This window comes from Carassius auratus, chromosome 7 (genome assembly GCF_003368295.1).
Source record: "Carassius auratus strain Wakin chromosome 7, ASM336829v1, whole genome shotgun sequence".
In the NCBI taxonomy this organism is placed as follows: Eukaryota; Metazoa; Chordata; class Actinopteri; order Cypriniformes; family Cyprinidae; genus Carassius; species Carassius auratus.
Genome location: NC_039249.1, coordinates 20,315,301 through 20,340,121, shown reverse-complemented (window position 1 = coordinate 20,340,121; position 24,821 = coordinate 20,315,301). Strand labels below are relative to the sequence as shown.

Sequence of the window (24,821 nt, the reverse complement as noted above, 5' to 3'; positions counted from 1 at the left end):
ATAATGTGGATAACATACAATATTTTTTTTTCTCTACTTAAAGGGACAGTTCATCCAAAAATGGAAATTCTGTCATCATTTACACAACCTCATGTTGTTTATTAGTCTTTTTCTGCTGAACACAAAAAATGATATTTGGAAGGTATTTTGATAACCATACAGTTGCTATTAACTTTATGGAAAAAAATACTATGGAAGTCAATGGCTGCATGCAACTGTTTTGTAGTTCTGTAATGGGTTTTGTGGACAATATTAGCTAGTAAAGTGTGCATGGATCTGCATTTTCATTTACACCAGATGAATCAGGTACCTTTGAGATAATCACTACACTACAATTTGGGACACACTAATTCTAATTCTGAATACTACAGATAGTAAGGGGTGAAGCATTACTCTCTTTTCATTAACTGAAAACATATACATAGAGAGAGAGATTGCAGCTGAATAAAGCATGTGGTGCTCCAGCTATTAAAATAAAAGAAAATCCAATGTTAAATGAAATGTCAGTGTATTATTGTTGTCTGATGGTGTATTCTTAGCCTGGGAGTTAACAGGATCAGGAACATAAGGCCTCATCTAAAACACCACAAAACTTCATTACATTTATTTTCATGACCATGTCTCTTATGAGCAATAGATTGGGTTTCTGATTGTATCTGGAGTCTGCTTTGCTTTCCCTCGGGCGATATTGGTTATTTCTCAGATTGAGACAGTGGTGATATCATTGATATCCAAGCTACCAAAAATATCAGCTTGCTCCTATTTTTATGACATCCAGATGCAGTTTACATTACATGACACATTGATTGCAGCCATACATTTTGTGCTTGCTCAGGTATCATCAATCTGTACACAGAGGCTATTCTGGGAATTCTATTTCTGCAAATATGTTAAATATATACTAGACATCCAGCCTCATTCATTGTTAATGAAGCTGTAAACAGAAACATTTCCATAAATCAGACTGCTCAAATGACAGATAACAGGCAACGGAGGCAACGGAGATATGGCTCCACCTGGGATCACTTAGCAACCAAAAGCATGACATCATCACTTCATGTAAAGAATCAGATAGTATGATGTCATCAGGAAATGCATGACCTTGGAGAAAGGAAGCGTGTATGATGCTATAAATACAAGTTTGTTGTTATTTTTATTAGTGCAAATGTATAATATAATATAGTACATTAATTTAACATGTTTTGACTATTCACAGTTAAATAAAAATAATTTGATTGTCTAGTGCGCCTGTTGTAAAATTGAAGCAAGGTTTGTTATAGTGCTTGGCTAAAACCTCTTCATATGCTGCCATCTGCTGGACATTAACGAAAAGGTGGTATACAGTGTAAAAATGTATATTTTTGAACGTTATATATTTCAGTCTTTCTACTTAAAAAACAAAAAACATCTATAATATTCAATTTAATGTTTTGATGTCATTTATTATTACATTTGTGAAATTTAATAGCAAGCTCTTGAGTGAAGTCTGAATCCTACACAGAAATGTTGGTGGTGAAAGGATTTTCACTCAGAAATTGCTATTACATTTGACACATAATAACAAAGAAGCAATTGTCTTCCGATAATCTTGTTTTTTTTTTTTTTTTTACTTTTAAAAAATCATTATTAACAATGTAGACCCTTCAGGAAAAGATGTACTTAGCAAAATGTAAGTGTTCGTAACCGTTAAAGTGAGAATTGAAAAAAAAAGCACAAAACAAATGTATTCTTTTGCTGTACAGTTGTAGTTACGCATGGTTTACAGTATATTCATATGATAAAGTGTTATGAAATCTATTATTTCAACTAAAATGTATCATTGTTGCAATGTAGAATTAAAAGTGAACTCAGTTTAATACAGTGCAAGTAAAAACTCTGAATGCTTGCTGTATAGATGGCATCATTTTGGCATCGCAAGCCTTTGTTTAAAAGGCTCTGTACTGTAACAAAAACTTGTTTCATATATTGTTTCCTAAAACACTTGTCACATGGCCTTTACAATTCAAGTGATTGGCTCAAAACATTTGTGTCTTGAACTGAGTGTCCATAAGCAGACATGTGCCAGCTGAGCAACTGCCCTTGAATACTAACGGATAGCTTTCTCCAGGTATTATACACCTTTAAAAAAAGTCTCATTCAAGGAAGTACCCATAGAGCAAACGTCAAGACCAGCTAATTGCAACAGACAACATGTGTTTCAGACGTTATTATTGCTCATGTCTGCTGTGCGTATCATGGCAGCACATGACTAGGCAAACAGTGAGCACCCCTCAGTCCTCCTTATTATCCTTTCTTTCCCAGCGTAATGAGCCTTATCCTGATTACCTGATGGAACAAGTCTGTGCCATTGAATATTCCACACTAAGACACTTAGACTGCTCCCTGCAGGAACATAATGATTCACAGATCGACAAGGTTAAACATTCTCCAGCCTCTGGAGAAACAGACCCTGAATTGTGAGCTGAAAAAACTGCTGTGTTACGGAAAAGCAGGCTGAGCACACATGCAGCTTTTTGGTAAAAGCTTAAGATCTTATGGGGTGTCAATATATGTAGTGCAGAACCTGATTTTACCAAGTGAGACATGTTCCTGGGACAACATCTTTGTTGTCCCTGGAACAACATTGTGATTAACCAATCAGATTTGAAGAACCAGTTTATAGATTTTGTTTAGTTTACACTTAAAATCACTGTTTTTTGCTTGTACCATGTCATTCATCTATCATTTCCTTTGATTTTAGGAATCACTCATGGTTGGGGTTAGGTTTAGGTGTAGGGAAATGACAGAGTATATATGTAGTATGGAGACAGTTTTTAAATCACTTTCAGGTCCATCATGACGTCATGACATTAAACTTAATGATTCGTAAATCAAATTAATCTTCTTCATGGGCATACATAACTTTCTCTGAAACAGGCCCTCTCAACCTAATTGACTTAATGCATGACAGCCACGGAATGAATTTGTAAGAGTACAAAGCCAGCTTGGCTACCAATGTTCAAGAAAATGTCACCAGACTTCATAATAAGTCAATGGGTAGGTTATATCAGGGCAAAGAAATGGAAAGTCTTAGATTGCCCCAGTCAATCTCCAGATTTAAATCCTATTGAACATGAATTCCACCAGCTGAAGAGGAGACTAAAGGCAGAAACAGCTGAAAATGGCTGTATTAAAGGCAAAGGATGACACCAAGAGTCTGGTGAGGTCTATGGGTCACAGACACAATATTGGTAGCCATCATACATTAAGTCATCATTAAAATGAAGAGGTCCTGTTCTAGAGACAGCCATGCATGCCCATGCCATAACACCATCTCTCACAAAGCTTTACTGATGAGGTTGTATGCTTAGGATCACTTGCAGTTCCTTTTTTTCTCCACACTTTTTTTCTGCTTTCCAATCACTTAAATAAAGGTCAATCTTTCTCTAATCGGTCCATCAACTCAGTTCCAAAACTCTACTGGCTCACGTTTGTGACAAATATTGCCTTTCTATTTTTGGTGCTGATCAGTGGTTTGCATCTTGCTGTGTAGCTAGCTTCTGTAATTCTGTGTCAAATTCTCCTGCGGACTGTAAATTGACAGAGCATCACCCCAGCATTCTGGATGTTGTCTTTTTACAGACATGTATTTTAGGATTCATTTTCACAGCTATTATGATTTGTCTGTCATCAACTACTGTTGTTTTTCTCAATCCGATCAGGTCATCGTTGGTTGCTGATGTCGCAGGTAGTCTCCAAACTCTTGATTTTTTCCATGCCCTTTGTTTTTCCTATAGTTCTAATTGACTTTCTCGGCTTCCTCATCTTCATCCTGGTTTGTGTGTGTCATCATTGAATTCAAGACTTGGAATGCAGAAGCAATGGATATAACTGATAAGACACATTCCCTGCTTTTAATATCTGAAGAATTAATGACACAGCTGAACACTTAGAAAGACCTGTGAGGCCACTGTTTTAATACTTATGCTCACATCAGATAGGGAGATGAAACTCTAAAGGTAAGAATAAAAAAATTGTAGCTGGTAAAACATCTTTGTGTTGATTCACCCAGTAATAAAATCTGACATTCTGTAGATTTGTCTCATATTAATCTTTTAACCATATTTACAGATTTCTTAACACCACAGCAAACAAAACAATTTTGTCTTTACTGTTCCAATAATTATGGAGGACACTGTATACATATAAAAAAACAATGGCACACATTAATTTTTATATATATTAAAATACTGATGCTTCTCTGCAGATTTATGGTTTAGTGCATTTCATCAGTGGCACAGCTATAGGGATTAAGTAATATCACATATTAAAATTCACACATGAAGAGTTTGCCTAATTATTTCTTGATGTTGAAATTATTTTTTCAGAGCACTAGCCAACGTGAATATAAAGGAACAACAACCTATCATCACAAATTAGTCCTATATTACAGCTGAAGTAGGCTTCTACTTTGTACCAAGTGTTGTGCCAGAGTTAGCTATAAAGTTAATTTGCATCTGCAGTCCCTGTAGGTTTAGGTCTCCGTGTATTGGTGCTACAGAAACTGTTGTTTATGGCTATAGGATGGAAATTCAACCAGCTATCTCAACCCAAAGATAATGGTTAAATGTAACGAAATTTAAGTTTGTTTATCCACTTATCACCATATGAGGGCGCCAGAGAGGTTCAATCATCTTTTAATAAAATTCATTAGTAAAATGAGACAACTGTGTTTAAAAGAAACTAATGGATATTAAGTGAGAATAATATTGTGCTGGAAGGTTGTTTGTGTGTGTGTGTGTGTGTGTGTGTTCATAGTCACTTGGGATCTCACTGTGTGCTATATGCAAGGTGAAGATGAATACAAAAATAGATGAATACAAACATGAAGAATGTCTCAAGCCACTCCTTGCTACCTCTTTTTCATTTATTGATTTTTTTAAACTAGCAGGGCTGAAAGATAAGCTATTTTGGAGAAAGAACAGAAGGAATCAAAATAATTGTAACTATCTGAATGCAGTTCTTTTTAGTAGCAAACATTTTAGTGCTCAAATATAGTGACAAATGTCAAACAAAGACACATGGATTATTAAAATGATTTTATTTGTACATTAAACAAAAACTAAATATAAAATATTTATGAAACGATGCCAGCCACCAAAAGAAAATCCTTGCCGTTTCAGCTGGATGTAGTCCAGGAGTCGAGTCTCTGACCTGCTAGAGATCTTCTGTATCAATCCTACAGTCATGCCAAAGATTCCATTAGGAAATCCATTAATAACAGCAACTGTTTTAAAGTGCGAGCAGTGTAATCCATCAGTCATTTCAAGCCCTCAAACATCACCCTCCTATTACCGTCAGAACATTTATAAGGCTTCAGTGACAGCACAGGAACATTCACTACAGAACGCAGTGTTGATAAGAGTCTGTAAAAACTTCATGAACTCAACAGTCAGGTAAACAAATTACATTACTGAGTCACTTTCATCTATTAATGCAACTTTCAGTGATAATGGAGTGCCATCCTGCCACCACCAAGTCTGTGTTCCTAAAAGCACCACGAGCCTTACTACGAACAACTTAAACCCCACACATGCCCTATATCAAAAGTTAAGAGTCTCTGGTGGCCACTAACAGATCCTGGATTACAGACTATAGCAGAGAGCAAGCTTTTCAGATCCCATCAGCTTGGACCCTTTGAAAGCACAAATACCTCAGCCACCAGCAACAAGGACCTGTTTGCACAAGCCTGATCAAGGTGGATGAGAAGGGATCTAAAAACACAGAGCCCTGGATTCAAAGAGCTCAACGTCACAGTCAAACTGTGTTTGAGGTCACTGGCCAAAACCTTTAAGCAGCAGACAGAGAGAGACATGACTGAACAAACCCCACACCCTTCTAATTCATCTTTCAACCTCCGAGGTGACTCCAATACATGCGATCACAACTGGTGGTCCAGGCTACTCAAAAGAAGCCCGCACCGTCCTGCCTTTCAGCGGCTGTGGTGGGCGGAAGTTGTTCTCCATGTGCTTTCGGTCATCATCTTCCTCTCCGTTAAACAGCAGTGTCCGGAACTTTCCCATCTAAGTCCAAAAAGCATGAAAAACAGCATGTGAGACAGAACCTAGCAAAGTTACATGCTGCACTGCAAAAGAAATCAACTTTGGTACCAAGTCTTATGTAACAGGCTTGGTTCTCCTACTGTGAATCCCCTAAGCTATTGCTACTTATAGCTCAATCATTTTAATAAGCTGTACAAGATCAAAGTCATGCCAGACACACTAGGCTGCCAACATGCCAAACTGCTCATGCTTGCTTTAATTCAATTTCCTTGTACAAAGTCTGAGGGACTTGACAAGAGCCAGGAGACCAAACCCACAGTCCAGTCTTTCAGAAGGACATAGACATATGGATCTAGCAGTATGACACTTCAAAGCAAAGGACACGCGCTACTAATCTAAATTTTGTCACCAGTAAGAATTTTTAAAACTAAAGTTTTTTTTTTTTTTAAATTGTAGGTATTTATATAACTTAAATACAATTTAACTTTTTAAAATGCGTGTTGAATATTCAGTAGCCATTATTTCAGTCTTGTGTCACATGATTCTTGATTAATATGCTGCTTTGGTGCTCTTCCTTATCAGTGTTGGAAACATTTGTGCTGCTTAAAACGGTGATATATTTGATATGGTAAATGGAAAAGAACAGCATTTTATTTGAAAAAGATGTTGTCTTTCCGGTCATCTTTATCCAGTTTACTGTAACTTGCTGATTAAAAGCTAATAAATACTGTAAGTGTAGTGTATATGCAGCATAAATCTGGGGATGCATGTGCGCGTGTCCACAAGTATAGTAAAACCTGAAATTTTGACATTGTGCGTGTACCGCAGGCCGGTCCCCACACACACACACACACACACACACGTAATTTATCCAAAACGAGACATGCAATCATGTCTGCAGATGAGATCATTTCTGACCAGATCCACTGTCACCACCAGCATATGGGATACTGTGGACCATCCCTATTTCACATCAGTACCAATGATTCTGATTCAGCAGGAGTGGTTCCCACATTCATCTCCCTCCACAATCATTCATTATCATAAACTGACATCTGACAACAGACCAGATGATGGTCATGACAAACACCAGCAATTCAGTTCATAAATAAGGTTAAGAAAGTTAAGAAAACCAAAAGGCAACCCACCTGCTTATCTGACACATAAATGGGTTCTTTCAGCACGATCCATGTGACGCTCTCATACAGTGGAGGAGTTGTGAGAGAGCCTGGGTACGTCCAATACTCCAGACTGTTCGGCAGGAGGCACTTAGGGTTAAAGCCCTTAAAATTAATAACACTTCCCTACAAGAGAGAAAAAAAGTCCCATTTTTTTATTATTAGCTTTCTACACTACTGGATATTTGATGAGGGTCTTTGCATAAACAAATGTGAAGTGAATAAGAATATTGAAGAAAATTTGTAAAATTAAAGAATGATGCATAAACAGGGTTAAAAATAATGCTGAAGAAACAGAGGATTACTCCAAATACAAAAAAGTGTGATAAAAAACACTTGAAAGAAAGATGCTTATTTGAATCCTTAGAACCTGATATTTCAAGAGAAATCTCCAAATTAAAAAAAAAAAAAAAAAAAAAAAAAAAAAAAGACGCATGCAAAGAGGCTAATGAGTGTTTCCAAATTAAATCAGATGCAAAAAGGATTAAAGTGACAAGCTACTTGAAGACCTCCATTAATTTAATGTATTCATGCTCTCAAAAATAGCGTAAAGAAATTCTTTTTTTTTTTTTTTTACATTTACTACATAACACACATACCTTGAATTTAACCATATACAAGGCATCTGTTATCTGATGAAGAGCTCTGTGCACATCACCGAGCTATAAAAAAAATAAACAAATGGTAAAATATGCACTTTAATGTGGATTTATATAATTCTGTATTTGATTGTTATTTATCTTAATAGTAATCAAATAAAATAAACTAATTTTTGAAAAATTTATTTTCTCTAGCCTCAAGATCAGTTTGTTTCTTCATCAGAACAGGTTTGGAGATATTTAGCATTACATCATTTGCTCAGCAATGGAAAAACATCAAAATATTCCACAATTTGTAAAAAAAATTGTTTTTATCTAAATAAAACATGCTTCAAAAGACATCAACTGATGGACTGGATTACTTTTTAGGATTGTGATGTTTTTATCAGATCTGATGGCACCCATTCACTGCTGAGGATCCATTGGCAAGCAAGTGATGTAATGCTAAATTTCTCCAAATCTGTTCTGATGAATAAACGATGCAAATCTTGGACAGCCCAAAAGAGAGGAAGGAGCTATTAAAGGAGTACTGATTCACACGAAGACTAACTTCCAGAAAGATGGCGAGGACAGCCAGGCCATCAGGTGCTGCTGCTGCCTCACCAAAGGACTTGTACTTTATAGCATTCCAATGAACCAGATGAAGCTGGAGAGAGACAGAGTTCAGGCCAAAAGATTGTAACAAAGACTGTACAGACTACACAGACTAGTTAAAGTCCCTGTTCTGCCCGCTCACCTCAGAAGCGTAGGTTTTCCCACCAACCGTATGCTCCGAGCCACGGCAACCCTTGCCTCCCCAGTGGAAGTGAAACTGTTTAAGTCTGTACATGTCTTCCAGAGGACCTCCCTGGATCACTGACAAAGAAAAGAGCAGTTTAAGGGGCCATTCCCTTTGGATGGGATTTCTTTTTTCTAAATTCTAAAAATAAAGACACAGGCCAGAATGAAGCCAAATGCAGGGTTTAGACAAGGAATACTCTGGAATGTCATGACTGTTAAATGAAATTGCTCGCATCAAAAAAATTAACTTTATTCATTCTGCAGTCTTTAAGGGAAGAGAATGTGGTTTTGTTTTAAATTTGTAATTTTACTCAAATTAAAACCTTAGTTTTTTTTTTTTTCTAATTGAAGTTTTTTTTTTTTTTTTATCAAATTTATCCAAGTTACTGAAAATGTTGTACTGTACATAATTGCACAGTGGCTGTGCACAACATGAGAGCTGGGAGTAGAAGCAGAAACTAGTTGTGTGCAAAAACTCAAATATGAAGCCGAACTAAATGTTCTTCTCTGGACATCTCGAGACCAATCATCCAACACATGACAGTGTCATATTTAAAGAAGCATTAATGTTAGATGACTGATGCCAACCTGATCTCTCATCCGAGTCCGTGAACTCCACCACCACAGAATGGCCATTGTTTGATATGCTGACAGAGGTGCAATTGTTGTAACACAGCGAGATAGGAGACAGTCTGGCATCAAATACTGCCTCAGCGGGGACTATATCAATAGGTGACTGGTGGTTACCCTCAGCAATGGGATAGTCTTTGTGCCATTCTGATGGACCTAGAAAAACAATATTAACCAACCAGACATCAATGAATGTAATAATTTTTTCTTCAAGTTAACAATGTACTGTATTGTAACTTGACCTATAGTTCTATGTCTTCTAATGTTTGTCTCAGTGAACTGTATACAGGATGCCAGTCTTAAGTCACATATAGCCTGGTTACACGGTTTAAGCAGCAACTATCCCTTTAAAAGATAACTGGGCTAATCTAGCATTAACAGTGGAAGGAGCAACCAAATATGCTACACCAAATCTAACGACAGATGACTGGACATATTATGAGTGATTGGGTACAAGCACAAAAACTGACTCACTACAGGCTGGCTATAGATCTTATTAGAGTCTGTCTTAGTGTTACGGTTTAACTGGGGGATTCAAAATTAATAATAGTTAGTGATTATGAAGCTTTTTACTAATTTGGCTGGAATACTCGTCAAGCTGATCTTGATATTCACATTTCTTTTTTTTTTGTGTGTGAAGTTGTGCATTTCATTAGCCTGACTTCGTCATACTCAGGCTAGCACTTCATAAAATCTGGATGGCATTTTCTTGTCAAACTCTGACTAGTCCATTCACACCAAAACAGAAAACTTAATTAGTGGCCACACAAACAGACAACAGTTTAAGTAGCCCATGTAAGTGTGATGCGGTTTACGTTCTGTGAACATAACCGCTATAATATCTGCTTGATTTTAGCACACATTCTCACCATCTCTAGCTCACAAAAAAATAAAATAAATAAATTAATTAAAAAAAAGGGTTCAGCAGCTAGTTATTGCAGCACTCACAGACAGAGCCATACATCACATCACAGCAGAGCCAGGCCAGCAGTTTGAAACCGGATGTTAGGGTGGAGATTATGGCGTCAGACTGCTGGCCTGAAACCATATGGCACTGTCGTCTGATAAACTGATGTCTATTCAATTCAAGTTTATTTTTTATAGCGCTTTTTAAAATACAAATCGTTACAAAGCAATTTTACAGAGAATTATGTTTCTACAATATTTAGTAATAACTTATAAGTGGTGACTCAGTTTGTGCACGTATGACAGGATTTGTAGAAAAATGTATACAAGTCGTAGTCAGCCAGATGATTTTCTAGCAATAAATATACATTTTATTTTCATAATATTCACTCAGTGAATGTAAGTTACTCGCTTGTTCGTTGTTGCGAAGATTTTTCAGATTCGCATATAGTGGGCAAGGGTTTGATCCGTCAGACGGAGCGAAATCGCAAGGAAGAATCTGAATCTGGGCCACAGCTATGCTAGGCGATAGCAGCGTCCATAGCAACCAAAACGGAGCAGTTTCACGTTATTCTGGCGAGATATGAAAAATCTTCCCAATAACGAACAAGCGAGTGATTATGTACATTCACTCAGTGAATATTATGAAAATAAAATGTATATTTCTCGCTAGAAACTAACTCTTATGCAGAAACTAACTCAAAATATTGATTTTTTTTTTTCACTAAAAATGAGAGAAATGTCCGCCATGTTTTTTGTTCTCACGGTCGGAATCTTGAAAGTCAAGTGACTTGGACGCAAAAAAAACAAAAAGGCATAAAATTCAAGGGCCATTATTGTAACCCCTCTACTTTTTGCACTTTGGACCAACGTAGTCAAGGTACGTTTTTATATGTGACTGGGTTGCAACGTTTTACATACAGACCTCTGTAAAAAAAAAAATATATATATATATATATATATATATATATATATACATGTGCATGGCTTCTCTGTAATAAAACTCATGCATTCAGATGACGATGCTCAAGTTAGTTTTGTGTTTTGATGAACCCGCAAACGCAATTCTCACAAGGTAGTCACAGCATGTTCAACATTTATTTAGACATTTTATTTCATATAATAATAATAATAGTAATAAATTAATTAAAATGGACTAATAATCGTTTAGAAATTTGTCTGTGGTTCAAATGGTATTCTGCCTTGCATTCTAGCTCTTAAAAAAATTAAATTAGCAAAAAGGCAAACATAGTATTAGCATATTCTTGAAAGCAGTTGCAAGCATTTCAGAAATAAAATACTTTTGTTGTTGTTGTTGAATGCATGAATTGTACTGTGAAGTTACTGCACGGTGCTGGGCAGTGGTCAAAACCGATTTACAAAAAGACATTTGGGGATTGACGCTTAATTGTAAACTCATATTCAGACGGGAATTAAGTTAAATGACTGCAATTAACTTACCGTTGTCCTTCCCATATCCCCAGTGATGGCCAGTCATTGCTCCCTCTTCTATGAACACAGGATCAAGATGTTGTAAGGAGCACAGAAGAGTCTAGAATGGTGCAGATTTAGAGGAGAGTTGTGTGTGAGGCGAGTCTAATCATGACAGCGGTAACAGGTGAATGAATTGATTGACAGATGAGCTGATCCGATCTGGCCCCGCCTCCTCTAAAGCCGATTGAGCTTTGTGTTGAGGAGGACTTATGTCTGGACATGTTAAATATTTGAATTCTTTGAATTAGTATATGTAATTGTACTGTCGACTGAAAATGTATAATTTCATCTGAGATTTGAAAAGTAAAACGTCGAGTGCGAATTCTATTTAAAAAGTGAGCATCATTGTCCCCTCTTTAGCTTTGGAAAGGTACTTAAGGGAGCACATTAGCCTACATCGTTGTTTTGGACATACCACTGACACTTCATAACATTCAGAATGCAGAATAATACTTCGCTATTAATACTTGCTTCAAATAGCCTAGTTATTCAATTTATTTCACTTTATGTAGGCAATAGTGTGGGAGCCTTAAATAACCTTTGAAGCATCAGCACTAAACAATGTGTTAAACAGATTCAAATTAACATTTTACCATTATAAATGATATATTTATTTGAAAATATAGGCTAATAATAGCTTATTGAGAATAAAACATGTTGTTTATAAAGGTTAAGATTAAGGTTTGAATAAATCAAAAGCAATTGCCTTAACAGACAATTACCTCACAAATGACCTCTACCTGTGAATCATTAATGCAGAACCACATTGTCCGAATAAAACCTCATAGCTACGTGATCATTACGTGGTTCAGGGTGAAATCTTGCCCACTCTCATCTCTGATCACTGTCTACTTGAGAATCTGTGGCACTGTTTCAAAATAAGGTGCCTGCAGCAAACATGGGACAAATCATCCTGGGAAAATGGTTCAAAATAACTAATACAATTTGTGTATAATATAATAATACTTCTGTTTGTTCGTTCGTCCATTCTTTGCTTTTTTGAAGGCTGGACCCCAGACTGATGATTACATGAATATTAAGATATTTTTTCAGTTTCAATAATAATAACAACAACTAGTGATAATGAAGCTTTTTAATAATTTGGCTGGAGTTTTTTTCCACATTCAAATAACAGATCCTAGAGAAAGAGATGTGGACATATGTTAAAATTGTAAGATAGCTGCATGCATGTGAAAACTGCTGTGACAGCAATAAAAAAGTAACACCAGCAAAAAGTGCACTATGATGAGACATTTACACTTTGCTCTAACAGCATGCTTGTGTTACTTCAAAACAATGACTTAAATATGATGCAATAAAAATAATGTGTTTGAGCCAGAGCTGCTGTCTGGGAGGCTTACCTCAAGTATATAACTGTAATTCAAGTCAAAATTTAATAACACCAAAATAGCTAGGCAACTTTAAGTAGAACCAATGAAAGTTCACTTCATATGCCACGTCAGAGATTGCACTACAGTTGTAGAGCTGTCAAAACAAGAAAATCAATGCAATGCAAAAAGAAATATTATAAATACACTCTTAAAAATAAAGGAAGAACCATTTTTGGTTCCTCAAAGAACCATTCAGTCAAAGGTTCTTTAAAGAACAATCTCTTTCTTACCTTTTCATAATCTGAAAAACCTTCTTTCGTCCACAAAGAAGCATTACGAAGCAGCTTTATTTTTAAGAGTGTCGAAGAAAACAGAGTAATCACTGGGTTTGGAGATGTTATAGCCTACTGTATGTACAGTTGCAATATGTTTAATGTGTAATTATCTATTTATGATATGGTAGCACTATACATTTGATGTATTTGGCAAAATGACTTGTATTGCTTTTTAGAGCAATTAGTTCATGCATTTTTATCAAAGATTTCATCAATTTAGAACAATTAGTTCATGCATTTACTGTGGTCTGTAGCGAGACAAAAAAAATAAATAAATAAATAAATAAATAAAAAAACACTGACAACTGATTATTTCTGTTTTGATAAATATATATTATATATTGCTAGATCCAAACCGGCCTTTGCAGTGGCTTTTTGTATCTTGAAGTCTACTGGAGATAAACGTCCTCAGGTAGGAAGCTGTCATGATAAAGTGAAGTTTGTTCATTTAAGGACTTGAAGTGAAGAAAAGATACCTCTCTCTCTCTCTCACACTCTCTCTCTCTCTCTCTCTCTCTCTCTCTCTCTCTCTCTCTCTATTTGTGGTTCTCAGGATGAAAGTATAGTAGTATACAGTGAAACGAGACTGTTTCTCCAGGACCAAGGTGCTACATATTCAAGAAATACAGAACACAGGTCTGCAAAGACCTAAACTGGACATACTTATATTAAATAGGCTAAGTAAACGTTATACTTACAAGTCCCCATGATTGACAAAAAAAAAAAAGAGCTAAGGCATCCTTCAAGCGACACAGTGACTCCATCTCTTGGCCAAACAGAAGAATAACAGTCTGTCTGTATCGAATCTGCGAATGTCAATCTCCAAACAGTGAAACAGCAGCGTGCCGGTATGATCGAGCCGTCACAAACAGAGACTGAGGACCATGACAGACCAGAAAACGAGCAAAGAGCAGAAGTATGATCGGCAGCTCAGGTACATATCGGTTGGATTTAAACAACATAATAATTATGTTTACATGCACTGCGATTCTCCTTCAGCGTTAGGTTTAAGCTTTCAAATTGCACCAACGCTGACATACAGAGGCCCATCGGTCGTAGCACGAGCTTTAATCATCCAGTTACTTCAGATTGATCATGCTTTAATTCAATACACACTGCAGCAACATACTCAGTCTAATCTCCATATATAGCATATCAACAGCCTTACTGATCAGAAACCACTGGATGTATTAATCTGCTCGACTGTTGCCTGTCTGTCTTGATTATGTTATTATAGCAATGCTTATAGGCTGGTCATTTAATGGTTGGTATATGTTTGTATCAGGTTGTGGGGAGATCATGGACAGGAAGCACTTGAAAATGCCCATGTATGTCTCATCAACGCCACTGCAACCGGCACTGAAATCCTCAAAAACCTTGTGCTGCCAGGTATCAATATATCTCACTGTGCAGCTCAAATCATAACACTGAGGAATCCATTCATTGTGTTAACATTATTCTTTCTCTGCTTCTTAGGAATTGGAGCCTTTACCATAGTTGATGGACACAAAGTGTCAGGGGAGGATGTTGGAAACAAGTAATCATTGTCTTGTTTTTTGGCCATCTTAAAGAGATTTTTGATTATAGTGTGATGAGTGGATAAATGTATCACACTGCACCGTATTGAAAATGTGTCTGATTCTGGTCATGCTCTGATCTGTTCTGCAGCTTTTTTCTCACCAGCAGCAGTATTTGGAAGGTAAGCACAGAATTGGGTGTCCATAACAAGTCTGTCCAAACCTAAAGTGGTGTGTATAATGAATGATGTTCTGCTTATTTTGCAGAACAGGGCTCAGGCTGCTACTGAGCTGCTGCAGGAGCTCAATAGTGATGTGTCTGGAAACTTTGTAGAAGAGGTCAGTGTTAATGTAAACATACTGTAGTTTTACTTTTAGATTAAACTCGGCTGTACAAAACCAGGTTCGGACACTTTGCTCAAAACTATTTAATAGAATGAATAAGACATGTATTGTGACTGAAATCTTAAGCAATCAAAACAATAATAAATCTCTCTTTTAAAAACATTAAAACATCTTCCTGAAACGTTTGAACGGCAGTGTGCATAGGGTGCAATATTTATCAATAACTAACTGCAATCATTTAATCAAAAGCCTCTATATCTAAAGGAATATTAATTCTAAAGGGACATAAATTCAGTCAAGTGAATTTATGAGCTAGTGAATCTTTTCATTTTTTAAATCTTAATTGATCTATTTTTTGATATTCAGAGTCCTGATAAGCTTTTGGACAACGACCCTGAGTTTTTCCACAGATTTAGTCTGGTCATTGGCGTCCAGCTTCCAGAAAGGTATAAGTACTATAATACAAATCTGAATATATTGTTCCTTTATTGTTTTCATGAGTTACTTTTAAATGCATTACGAAACAGACATGTTAAATAATAATAATAAAAAATTAAAAACCCTATGCTACTATCTGATTGGTTGTTTGTGCTGACTCTTCAAATTAATATATGCCTTTCTATCTTTATTTTGACAGCACATGTTTGAGGCTGGGCAGTGTGTTATGGGATGCTGGTGTGCCATTCCTTGTATGTCGAACATATGGACTTATCGGTTACATGAGACTGATCGTGAAGGAGCACACAGGTCATATAATCATAATTTCCCAAAGCTAAATATTTTTTAAGACATTCATTTATTACAACTTGGTCAGGTCGGTTGAAATGAACTGTTGTTCAGTAACTTTGTTAAAATTTCATTTTGAATATCCTTAAAGGGGTCATTACAAGTTGATATGATTCTTGAGCGTCTTAATGAAAATTCTATAACCTACCTCGGTCATAATTTCTTAATGGTAGTGTTGAAAAAAACTCCCTTTTTACCCTGTCGAAATCAGCTCTTTTCAGAGAAAGCAGTTTCCTTGCATGTTGCTTTAAATGTTAATGAGCTCTGCTGACCCCGCCCCTCTGTTCCCTGGGGTGTCGAGCAGACTGTAAACTGTTGCTGTGAAGCTAGCTACATTGCACATTATTAGGAAAGGCGATTTGCAAAGATTTATTTAAAAAAAACCTTATACTCACTTCTTCTGTAGATGAAGCTGGATCACAAATGATTTGTGCAAACTTAAACACATTTATCAGCGATCGGTGCATTCCTTTCAAAAATGAAAGTAACGTTAATCTCTCTGAGTCTTCAGTGGCTCAGATGTCGGGAGTAAATGACGACTGCTTTGTTCATTATTACATCCAACAACAGTACATCTCAATCACTTAATCAGAGACATTCTTGTTTTCCCTTGCACTGGAGTAGACACAATTGGCAGACAGCTCACTCAGGGCGGGTCTAAGATAAGACGGTCCTGTCAATCAACTATCGTGGGAGGGGCCTGTTCAGTACTAAATCATTCTGACAGGAATCTCAGGACAGCCTGATTTGAGAAAGGAGATTTTAAAATAGGGATTTAAAAAAAGCACTGGGTGGATTTTATTATTATAGGATGGACGTATAAAGCACATTTATGTTCAAACAACTTTTAAAGTGAATTTTGCATTCGATGACCCCTTTAACATTTATGTAAATACATCTTTTGTGAAAATGTTGAAGGGTCTGTCTGTGTCTTTCACCACAGTGATCGAATCTCATCCAGATAATGCGTTAGAAGACCTGAGACTAGACCAGCCATTCACAGAGCTCAGACACCACATAGAGTCCTACGACCTGGACCGCATGGAGAAGAAGGTCAGATTGATTATTGATGTCCTTTTATTGTATGTGACTGACTTGCATGTATTTTGTGTTCATGTTTAAATCGTTGCAGTTTAAAAAAAATTATTTTGTATCATTTTAGGATCACAGTCATACACCATGGATAATTGTGGTTGCCAAATACTTGGAAAAGTGGTCTAGTGAGGTAATTTTTGACATAAACTTATGAGCTTTCTTAATATGAGACCTCCTAAATGACCTTCTCATAGTGCATCTTCTCTGATCCAGCACAACGGTCAGTTACCGAAGAATTATAAGGAGAAGGAAGCTTTCAGACAACTCATCAGAGCAGGTAATGTAATGCCATGTTGTTCCTTTCAGTCATTTTTCGGTAGCTCATTTCTGTTGTTGTAGGTTTTCCTTAATTTCTGTATTTTCTCAGGACTCCTCACGAATGAGAACGGAACACCTGCAGATGAAGAGAACTTTGAGGAGGCAATCAAGAATGTGAACACAGCTCTGAACCCCACCAAGGTAGAACTCCTTACATTTGAAAAGTTGTAGTTCTAGTTTATGTTCCTTGCATATGATTTGTATTGATCTTTGGCCCGTTGTAATGTAGGTCCCTAGTGCAACAGAGGACATTTTTAATGCTGAGCAGTGTGAAAATATTACCTCACAGGTTAGTGGCAACATGCAAAACTACTCCTAAGCCACCTTTAATCTGTCTTTCTTTAACATTCACACACAGTAAGATTGTTGCATTTTGCTCTTAGTGGCAATTGGAATTGGTGATGAAAATGAAAGAGGGTTGAAATATTTCAACACACTCAAATTCTGCATGCACTTAAAATAAGATCTCCAATATTATTCTCTACTGGGGAAATGTATGGCTTCCAGTTTGCTGTTTTTTAGAGGTAGTGAAAAGGTGGCTTTTTTATTTTAATAGTATTCTCCATTATCCCACTAATATTAGAGCATATGCTGCAATTTGTAACTACAAAAACAGTACTGTGACTTCACATTATTTAAATATATTATCGTACACTAAACAAAATTATAAATGCAACACTTTTTTTTTTTTTTGCCCCCATTTTCCATGAGCTGAATTCAAAGATCTAAGACTCTTTCTATGTACACAAAAGGCCTATTTCTCTCAAATATTGTTCACAAATCTGTCTAAATCTGTGTTAGTGAGCACTTCTCCTTTGCCGAGATAATCCATCCACCTCACAGGTGTGGCATATCAAGATTCTGATTAGACAGCATGATCATGGCACACCTGTGAAGGAGAAGTGCTCACTAACGCAGATTTAGACAGATTTGTGAACAATATTTGAGAGAAATAGGCTTTTTGTGTACATAGAAAAAGTCTTACATCTTTGAGTTCAGCTCGTGAAAAATGGGAGCAAAACCAAAAGTGTTGTGTTTATAAATTTTATCAGTTGTAATAATAAATGCAGTACTTAGAAATGTTCTGCAATTTATTCTTTAAGTTATTTACCCATAGTGTCTAAAGAATCAGGTCTTACACATTCATAAGAAATAGTGTAAAAAAATCTGTCTTCTCGTAGAGCCCATCCTTCTGGGTGATGGCACGAGGAGTGCGGGACTTTGTTCGAAACGAGGGGAATGGAAAGCTACCTGTGCGAGGAACCATCCCAGACATGATTGCAGATTCAAACAAATTCATCAAGTTACAAAATGTGTAGGTATTTATCATTCAGATCACAAAGAGTCTAGAAACATTTTATTATCAGTAATATTATTTATTAGTAATGTGAAATTTTCCTGGTATTGCAAAGAACTGTTGGTAATGACCAACAGCTGAGGAACGTTACATACTCAGACATGTGCTTTCGCTTGATTCCTGCTGACTCTGCCGTTTTTGGGGTAAAATAGCATTTGTTTGACACTTTCCATTTCAGCTACAGAGACAAAGCCATGAAGGACGCTGCAGTTGTGTCCAAACACGTCGAAGCACTTTTACAACCATTTGGAAAGGTATTTACATAATCAGCAGACTCTTCTGTAATAACTGCAGTTTTTCTCTTTTATTAGCACATTAACATTGATGATCTGTTTACTCCAAAGCCTCCAGAAAGTATCTCTGAACAAGAAATCAGACTTTTCTGTGAGTACCTCATACACACTCCTTTTAAGGTTTTTGCCAGGAAACTAGATATTCCAACACTTTGCAAAATCCTGTAATATTCTACACCATGTCTCCTTTTCCATCAGTTTGTTTGCGTACGTGATGGTCATGGTTCCAGTAATCAGTGAAAAATCTCCTCTTTGGGAATTTTAGCAGGTGGCTTCCTCCACAAATGATTATAAAGCCTATGTCTATGTTGTGTGGTGTTTTGTGTCCGACAGGTAAAAACGCAGCTTTCCTCAGAGTGGTGCGCTGCAGGTCTCTGGCAGAAGAATACAGTATGGACACTTTCAATAAAGATGAAATAAGTACGTCTCTCTCCGCCCGTGGTTCATCTCGGTTTCTAAATGTTATGGCCACTGCAGAGAATTGTTTTGAAGGATTTACTAACATGCTTCATTGTTGTGTATATCCATGCTTGGGTGTTGCTGTGTGTGTTTAAGCTATTTTTTTCTGTCTCCATAGCATCCTGTATGGACAGCGCAGACAGTGAGATGGTTCTGTACCTCATGCTTCGCTCGGTCGATCGCTTCCATCAGCAACACTCCCGATACCCCGGTCAGAAGAGTTATCAAAAAAACTGAGAAACTCTCAACCATTGCACAGATTTTAAAATGTCCACCAAGTCACAGATTGTTATATACCGTATTTTCCGGACTATAAGTCACACTTTTTTTCGTAGTTTGGCTGGTCCTGCGACTTATAGTCAGGTGCGACTTATTTATCAAAATTAATTTGACATGAACCTAGAGAAAACATTACCGTCTACAGCCACCAGAGGGCGGTACTCCTGTAGTCTACACTGAAGACATAGAGCGCCCTCTCACAGCTGTACACGGTAATGTTTTCTCTTGGTTCTTGGTTCTAAATAAATGCGACTTATAGTCCAGTGCGACTTATATATGTTTTTTTCCTCATCATGACGTATTTTTGGACTGATGCGACTTATACTCAGGTGCGACTTATAGTCCGAAAAATACGATGCTAAACTCAACTTGGATTTGTCTATTTTATGCATGTATTTATTTATTTTGGACATGGTACTATGGTAATACCACCTTTCTTGGAGTACCATGAAGATATTACCATATTGGTTCTGAATCGGTTTATTGTAAATAGTAACATTTCACAATATTGCGGTTTTTACTGTATCTACCACAACAGACTTCTTTCAGAAACATTCAAATGGACACCAGAGCTGTGTATATGAACATATGACTGTTTTTCTCAGGTGTCTACAATTACCAGGTGGAGGAAGACATAAACAAACTCAAGCTGTGTGTGAACAGTCTTCTACAGGAGTACAGTCTGAGCGTCAGTGTGAAAGATGACTACATCCACGAGTTGTACGTTTAAGTTCACAGTTAAGCTCCTTTGGTTTGAAGCTGTACGAACTAAATATTTATATTAAAATGGTTTTGTAATATTGGCAATGAAGAAGCACACGTTCTCCTGTTCATCTGGTCCGTCTGTTTATAATCCGATGGTAACAGTGTAAATGTTATTTTCATATCTTCCAGCTGCCGTTATGGAGCTGCTGAGCCACACACAGTCGCCGCTTTTCTGGGAGGTGAGTGTTTCTGTACTTATTCAGGATCCTGCAAAACACACACACACCTCATCGAACATTCGTAATGCATATTGTGACATCCACTACAATATGGATTGATAGTATAAAGGGAAATCATATTAGGAAATCTAAGTATGGCCCTTCTCAATAACCGTCTTCTCTGCTTGCATTACTATATGAATTTTCAATAATCATATGACTGGCGGAGAGCACATAACCACAGTAAAAGCCAGGTGCAAATGACCAAAACACATTGATTTTGAGTGCATTTAGTGATGGGATCAATGTAACCACATTCGGAGGTGCTCAGGGATGGATTCAGACCACATTCAATGCGTTTTCGTTTATTTGTATACAGCTACTGAAGCGATGTGCTGCAAATAATCATTATCTGTCACTCACAGAGTGGGTTGAAATTTTGTCAGGCTCTATTTATTTTCATCTGACATTGATATGATTCATGGTTTTCTGTAGCATGAGCTCATTTAATGTTGGCAAGTGTTATGCTGCTGGTTATTGGCTTCTTTTTATTTACTATCACGATGTAGAAAAAAAAAAACAGCCATTGGTGTCATGTTATCTGGTCACCTGATTAAATGAACAATAACCTGTAAATTATCCATTTGAATCTCTCTCTCATTTCTCTGGCCAGATTTCCTTGTGTATTTGCATGTATCCCCTGTAAACTTTTTTTTCCCGCTTCTAATTCTTATTTAACAACCTTATCTTAAAGGGTTAGTTCACCCCAAAATTTTAATTCTGTCATTAATTGCTCACCCTCATGTTTTTCCAAACCTGTAAGACCTTCGTTCATATTCAGAACACAAATTACGATAATTTAGATGCAACTGACATGATCAAGGCCCAGAAAGGTAGTAAGGACATTGTTATAGTCCATTCATAAATTATAATTTTATGAAGCTACGAGATAACTTTTTGTGCGCGAAGAAAACTAAAATAACAACTTTATTCAACAATTCCTAATCTTCCGGGACAGTCCGATGCCATTGTCGAGAGAACCACAACATATGTATACACAATAATGGCATCCCAGAAGATTTGCTGAATTCTTATTTTTGGTATTCTTATATTCTCGTAGCTTTGTAAAATTTAAGGTTGAACCTCTGATGTCACATTGACTATTTTAACAATGTCCTTACTACGTTTCTGGGCCTTGAATTTGTCAGTTGCATTGCTGTCTATGCAGGATCAGAATGCTCTTGGATTTCATCAAAAATATCTTAATTTGTGTTTCGAAAATGAATGAAGGTTTTACAGGTTTGAAACGACATGAGGGTGAGTAATTAATGACAGAATTTTCATTTTTGGGGGAACTATGCCTTTAAATAGTGAATGAACATTAGGTTTAGTAAAAAATAAAATAAAACATGGTTTAAAATTAGGGCAACCAATTAGGGTAATTACTGAGAATGTATTTGGTTTATACAACCTTAAATGCAGTTTCCGTTAACATCTGGATCCAAATCATGCATCCAGATGTGAACAACATGGTAATGCCAGTTGTAAAGAGGCCCATTCTCTGTCTTTTGTTGCAGGATCAGCAGCTCAAGAAGCCATCAAAATCATCACGCACCAGTTTGTACCTTTCAACAACACGTTCCTCTATAATGCCATGTCACAGACCTCTGCTACTTTTCAGCTTTAGAGCAATCGTCCCTTCCAGTTGTGTTTCCTCATTCCTCGATCAAAGTGTTGGCCTCGAATTGGCAATCGAGTTTGTTTATACTTACACTGATCAGGTGATGACCAGAACTGATGCTGCATACTGAATAAACAGTATATCTCCAAAGCTTTTGTGTGGGATTGTTGTGTTCTTTCCACAACAGTTTTAATGTACATACACTGACTTTACTGTCATTTTTTGATCATTTTAATGCATCCTTGCTTAATAAAAGTTTTTCGAGTGTATCACATTTTCCAAAACATATCGAGCAGCAGTTTTCAACATTGTTAATACCGTAGATGTTTCTTGAGCTGCAAATCAGCATATTAAAATGATTTCTGAAGGATCGTGTGGCACTGAAGACTGCTGATAATTCAGCTATCCAATCACAGGAATAAATTGCATTTTCAAATATTTTCAAATGGAAAAAGTCATTTTTCAATGTAAAAATGGAAATATTATACAATATTACTATTCTTACCGTATTTTTGTTCAAGTGAACATAGCACTATGCTTTCAGCCTACATTATCTGATATAAACGTGTGACATTTTCACATGGTAACTGGAGAACTACTGTTTATACGTGTCATATAATTTTTCTAAATATGTGCTAAGCTGTATTGTGGTGAGCTGCTGCTGTTTGTTTGGGCAGATCACAGAGTTATTTCCTGTTGTAGGGTGGAGTGCTGTGTTTCTACAGCCGGTCTAAAAGCAGACGGCTCTCTGTGGTTTAAAGAGAATAACTACTGTAGGTTTTCCTCATAGTGAGTCTAGACAGAGGAAGGACGAAGTCAGTGGCACGTAAACATATATTTTTACTCATTCCCAAGCCTCCCAAGAATTGAAAACTTCCTGACTGACCTACTTTACCCACAAAAATGTCTAAGAAATGTTCAGTGAACTCCCATCAGTGTGTTTTAAAGCCCGAATCCATTGGAGGGCACCCTCCTCCTTGTGCTGGAGCACATTCTGACCCAAGCTGTTCCTTCTCTGCACATTCCACTGTAGAATAATTCATAACTGGAGGCTCTCCTTACATTGATCTGTCAAGCAAGACTATGTTAATAAGAAACCAGAATATGTTGTTCAGTTACTACTTCATTGTTTTCATGGAAGCAGAAACTTTAAATGTTCTCTTGCTCATGACTAATATATAGGTGACAGTGTTACGAAACTTTCCCTGTGACCCCTGCATGAGGAGGCCGTGTTTGTGGAGGATTGCTGGGCTCAGCCTGCAGCTTTTCTAAACTAATGGAAATTCCCCCGAGGTGATTTACTCCTTCTGGACCCGGAGTGACATTGAAAGCTTGACTATGACTTCTCTGTATACACTAGCAGATTGAAACCATCTCACGGATGCCTTGCCTGGAAATACTGCTTATCTGTTTAATATCCATGTTGTTCAACTTATGTCATGGCACTGAATGTTATGGCAAAATCTGCTCAGTTCATGACCTTGTTTTTGTCATCAGCTGAATTTTATTTTCATTTGGGGTCAGACTTGCCAGTGGTATTTTAGCACTATTATAGTATTCATTAAAATTTAAAATTAGTTTGTACGATTTTCAGTTTTCATTTTAGTTTTATTGTAGGTTTTAGTACTATTGTGATCCCATTTTATATTCGATGTCTTTACATTTACACAATCTATAATTATAAACTGATAAATGTATGTACATAAAAATTGCATTGTATCAAATGATTCATTTAAATTTTAGTAAATAGTACACCTAAATATAAAGTGGGTCCAACTGTACACTTACATTTGTCATTTTATGAGTTTTTGCACTTTTTTTCTATATTTCTATAGCTAAAGCTTTACATTTCATTTAAATATTTCCGTTTATGTTTTAGTTATTTCAGTACTTCTTTTATTTTTGTTAGCTGCCAAGTCAACATTTCTAATTTTCTCAAGTTGAGTTTTTTCTTTAAAAAAAAATTATATAAATTGCATTTAATTATAAATATAAATATTCCATCTGTGCAATTTTAGCTCTGCTTGCAGGCTGTATACTGGACTGATAAACATTGGGACATTTATCACATTTATGTAATCTAATATAGCATCTTTTTGAAACTTATTTTTGCAGATCCTTTTTTTTTTTTTTTTTTTTTTTTTTTTTTTTGATGCTTCTCCTGATGTCTTCAATGTCATTGCAGCTGCATCAACAAGAGAAACATGTGGAGCAAACCAAATGTGGTTTCAATTAGATTAATGCATGATTTTTACAATAGATGTTTAACTAATGTTTTCCCTGCACTGTTTATTTTACTTCATAGGCTGCCAGTCACATTTTATGACGTTTTATGTTCAATTCTTATGTTAACAACACTACAGCTATGCTATAATAAATTATGGTGGCATCGCTGTGCACTATTCATCTGCAACGATTGCACGGTTCACATGATGCTCTTTCTGAAATCTGCAGTAAAGCACTTTAAGCCTTCA

General features: G+C 36.5%; 2 protein-coding genes across 2 annotated transcripts; one reads left to right on the top strand and one right to left on the bottom strand.

The window, feature by feature from the left end:
• Window positions 1–5,196: 5,196 nt before the first annotated feature.
• LOC113106198 (carbonic anhydrase 7-like) lies at window positions 5,197–11,747 on the bottom strand. The gene is made up of 7 exons (XM_026267876.1): window positions 11,596–11,747; window positions 9,187–9,384; window positions 8,555–8,673; window positions 8,369–8,464; window positions 7,819–7,881; window positions 7,190–7,345; window positions 5,197–6,062 (listed from the first exon to the last, which is right to left on the bottom strand). Exons 1-7 carry the CDS (start codon window positions 11,630–11,632, stop codon window positions 5,940–5,942), a joined length of 792 nt encoding a protein of 263 aa, XP_026123661.1. The 5' UTR covers window positions 11,633–11,747; the 3' UTR covers window positions 5,197–5,939.
• A 2,376-nt stretch (window positions 11,748–14,123) lies between these two features.
• On the top strand, window positions 14,124–22,497 carry LOC113106197 (NEDD8-activating enzyme E1 regulatory subunit-like). Its single transcript, XM_026267875.1, is given in 21 exon segments — window positions 14,124–14,161; window positions 14,163–14,228; window positions 14,580–14,683; window positions 14,771–14,831; window positions 14,963–14,993; window positions 15,079–15,150; window positions 15,523–15,602; window positions 15,794–15,903; window positions 16,886–16,995; window positions 17,105–17,167; window positions 17,251–17,314; window positions 17,405–17,496; window positions 17,585–17,644; window positions 18,537–18,670; window positions 18,891–18,966; window positions 19,057–19,096; window positions 19,339–19,425; window positions 19,583–19,675; window positions 20,349–20,463; window positions 20,638–20,687; window positions 22,244–22,497. Coding segments are annotated over 21 exon segments (1,635 nt in total). The 5' UTR covers window positions 14,124–14,144; the 3' UTR covers window positions 22,354–22,497.
• The last annotated feature ends 2,324 nt before the right edge of the window (window positions 22,498–24,821 follow it).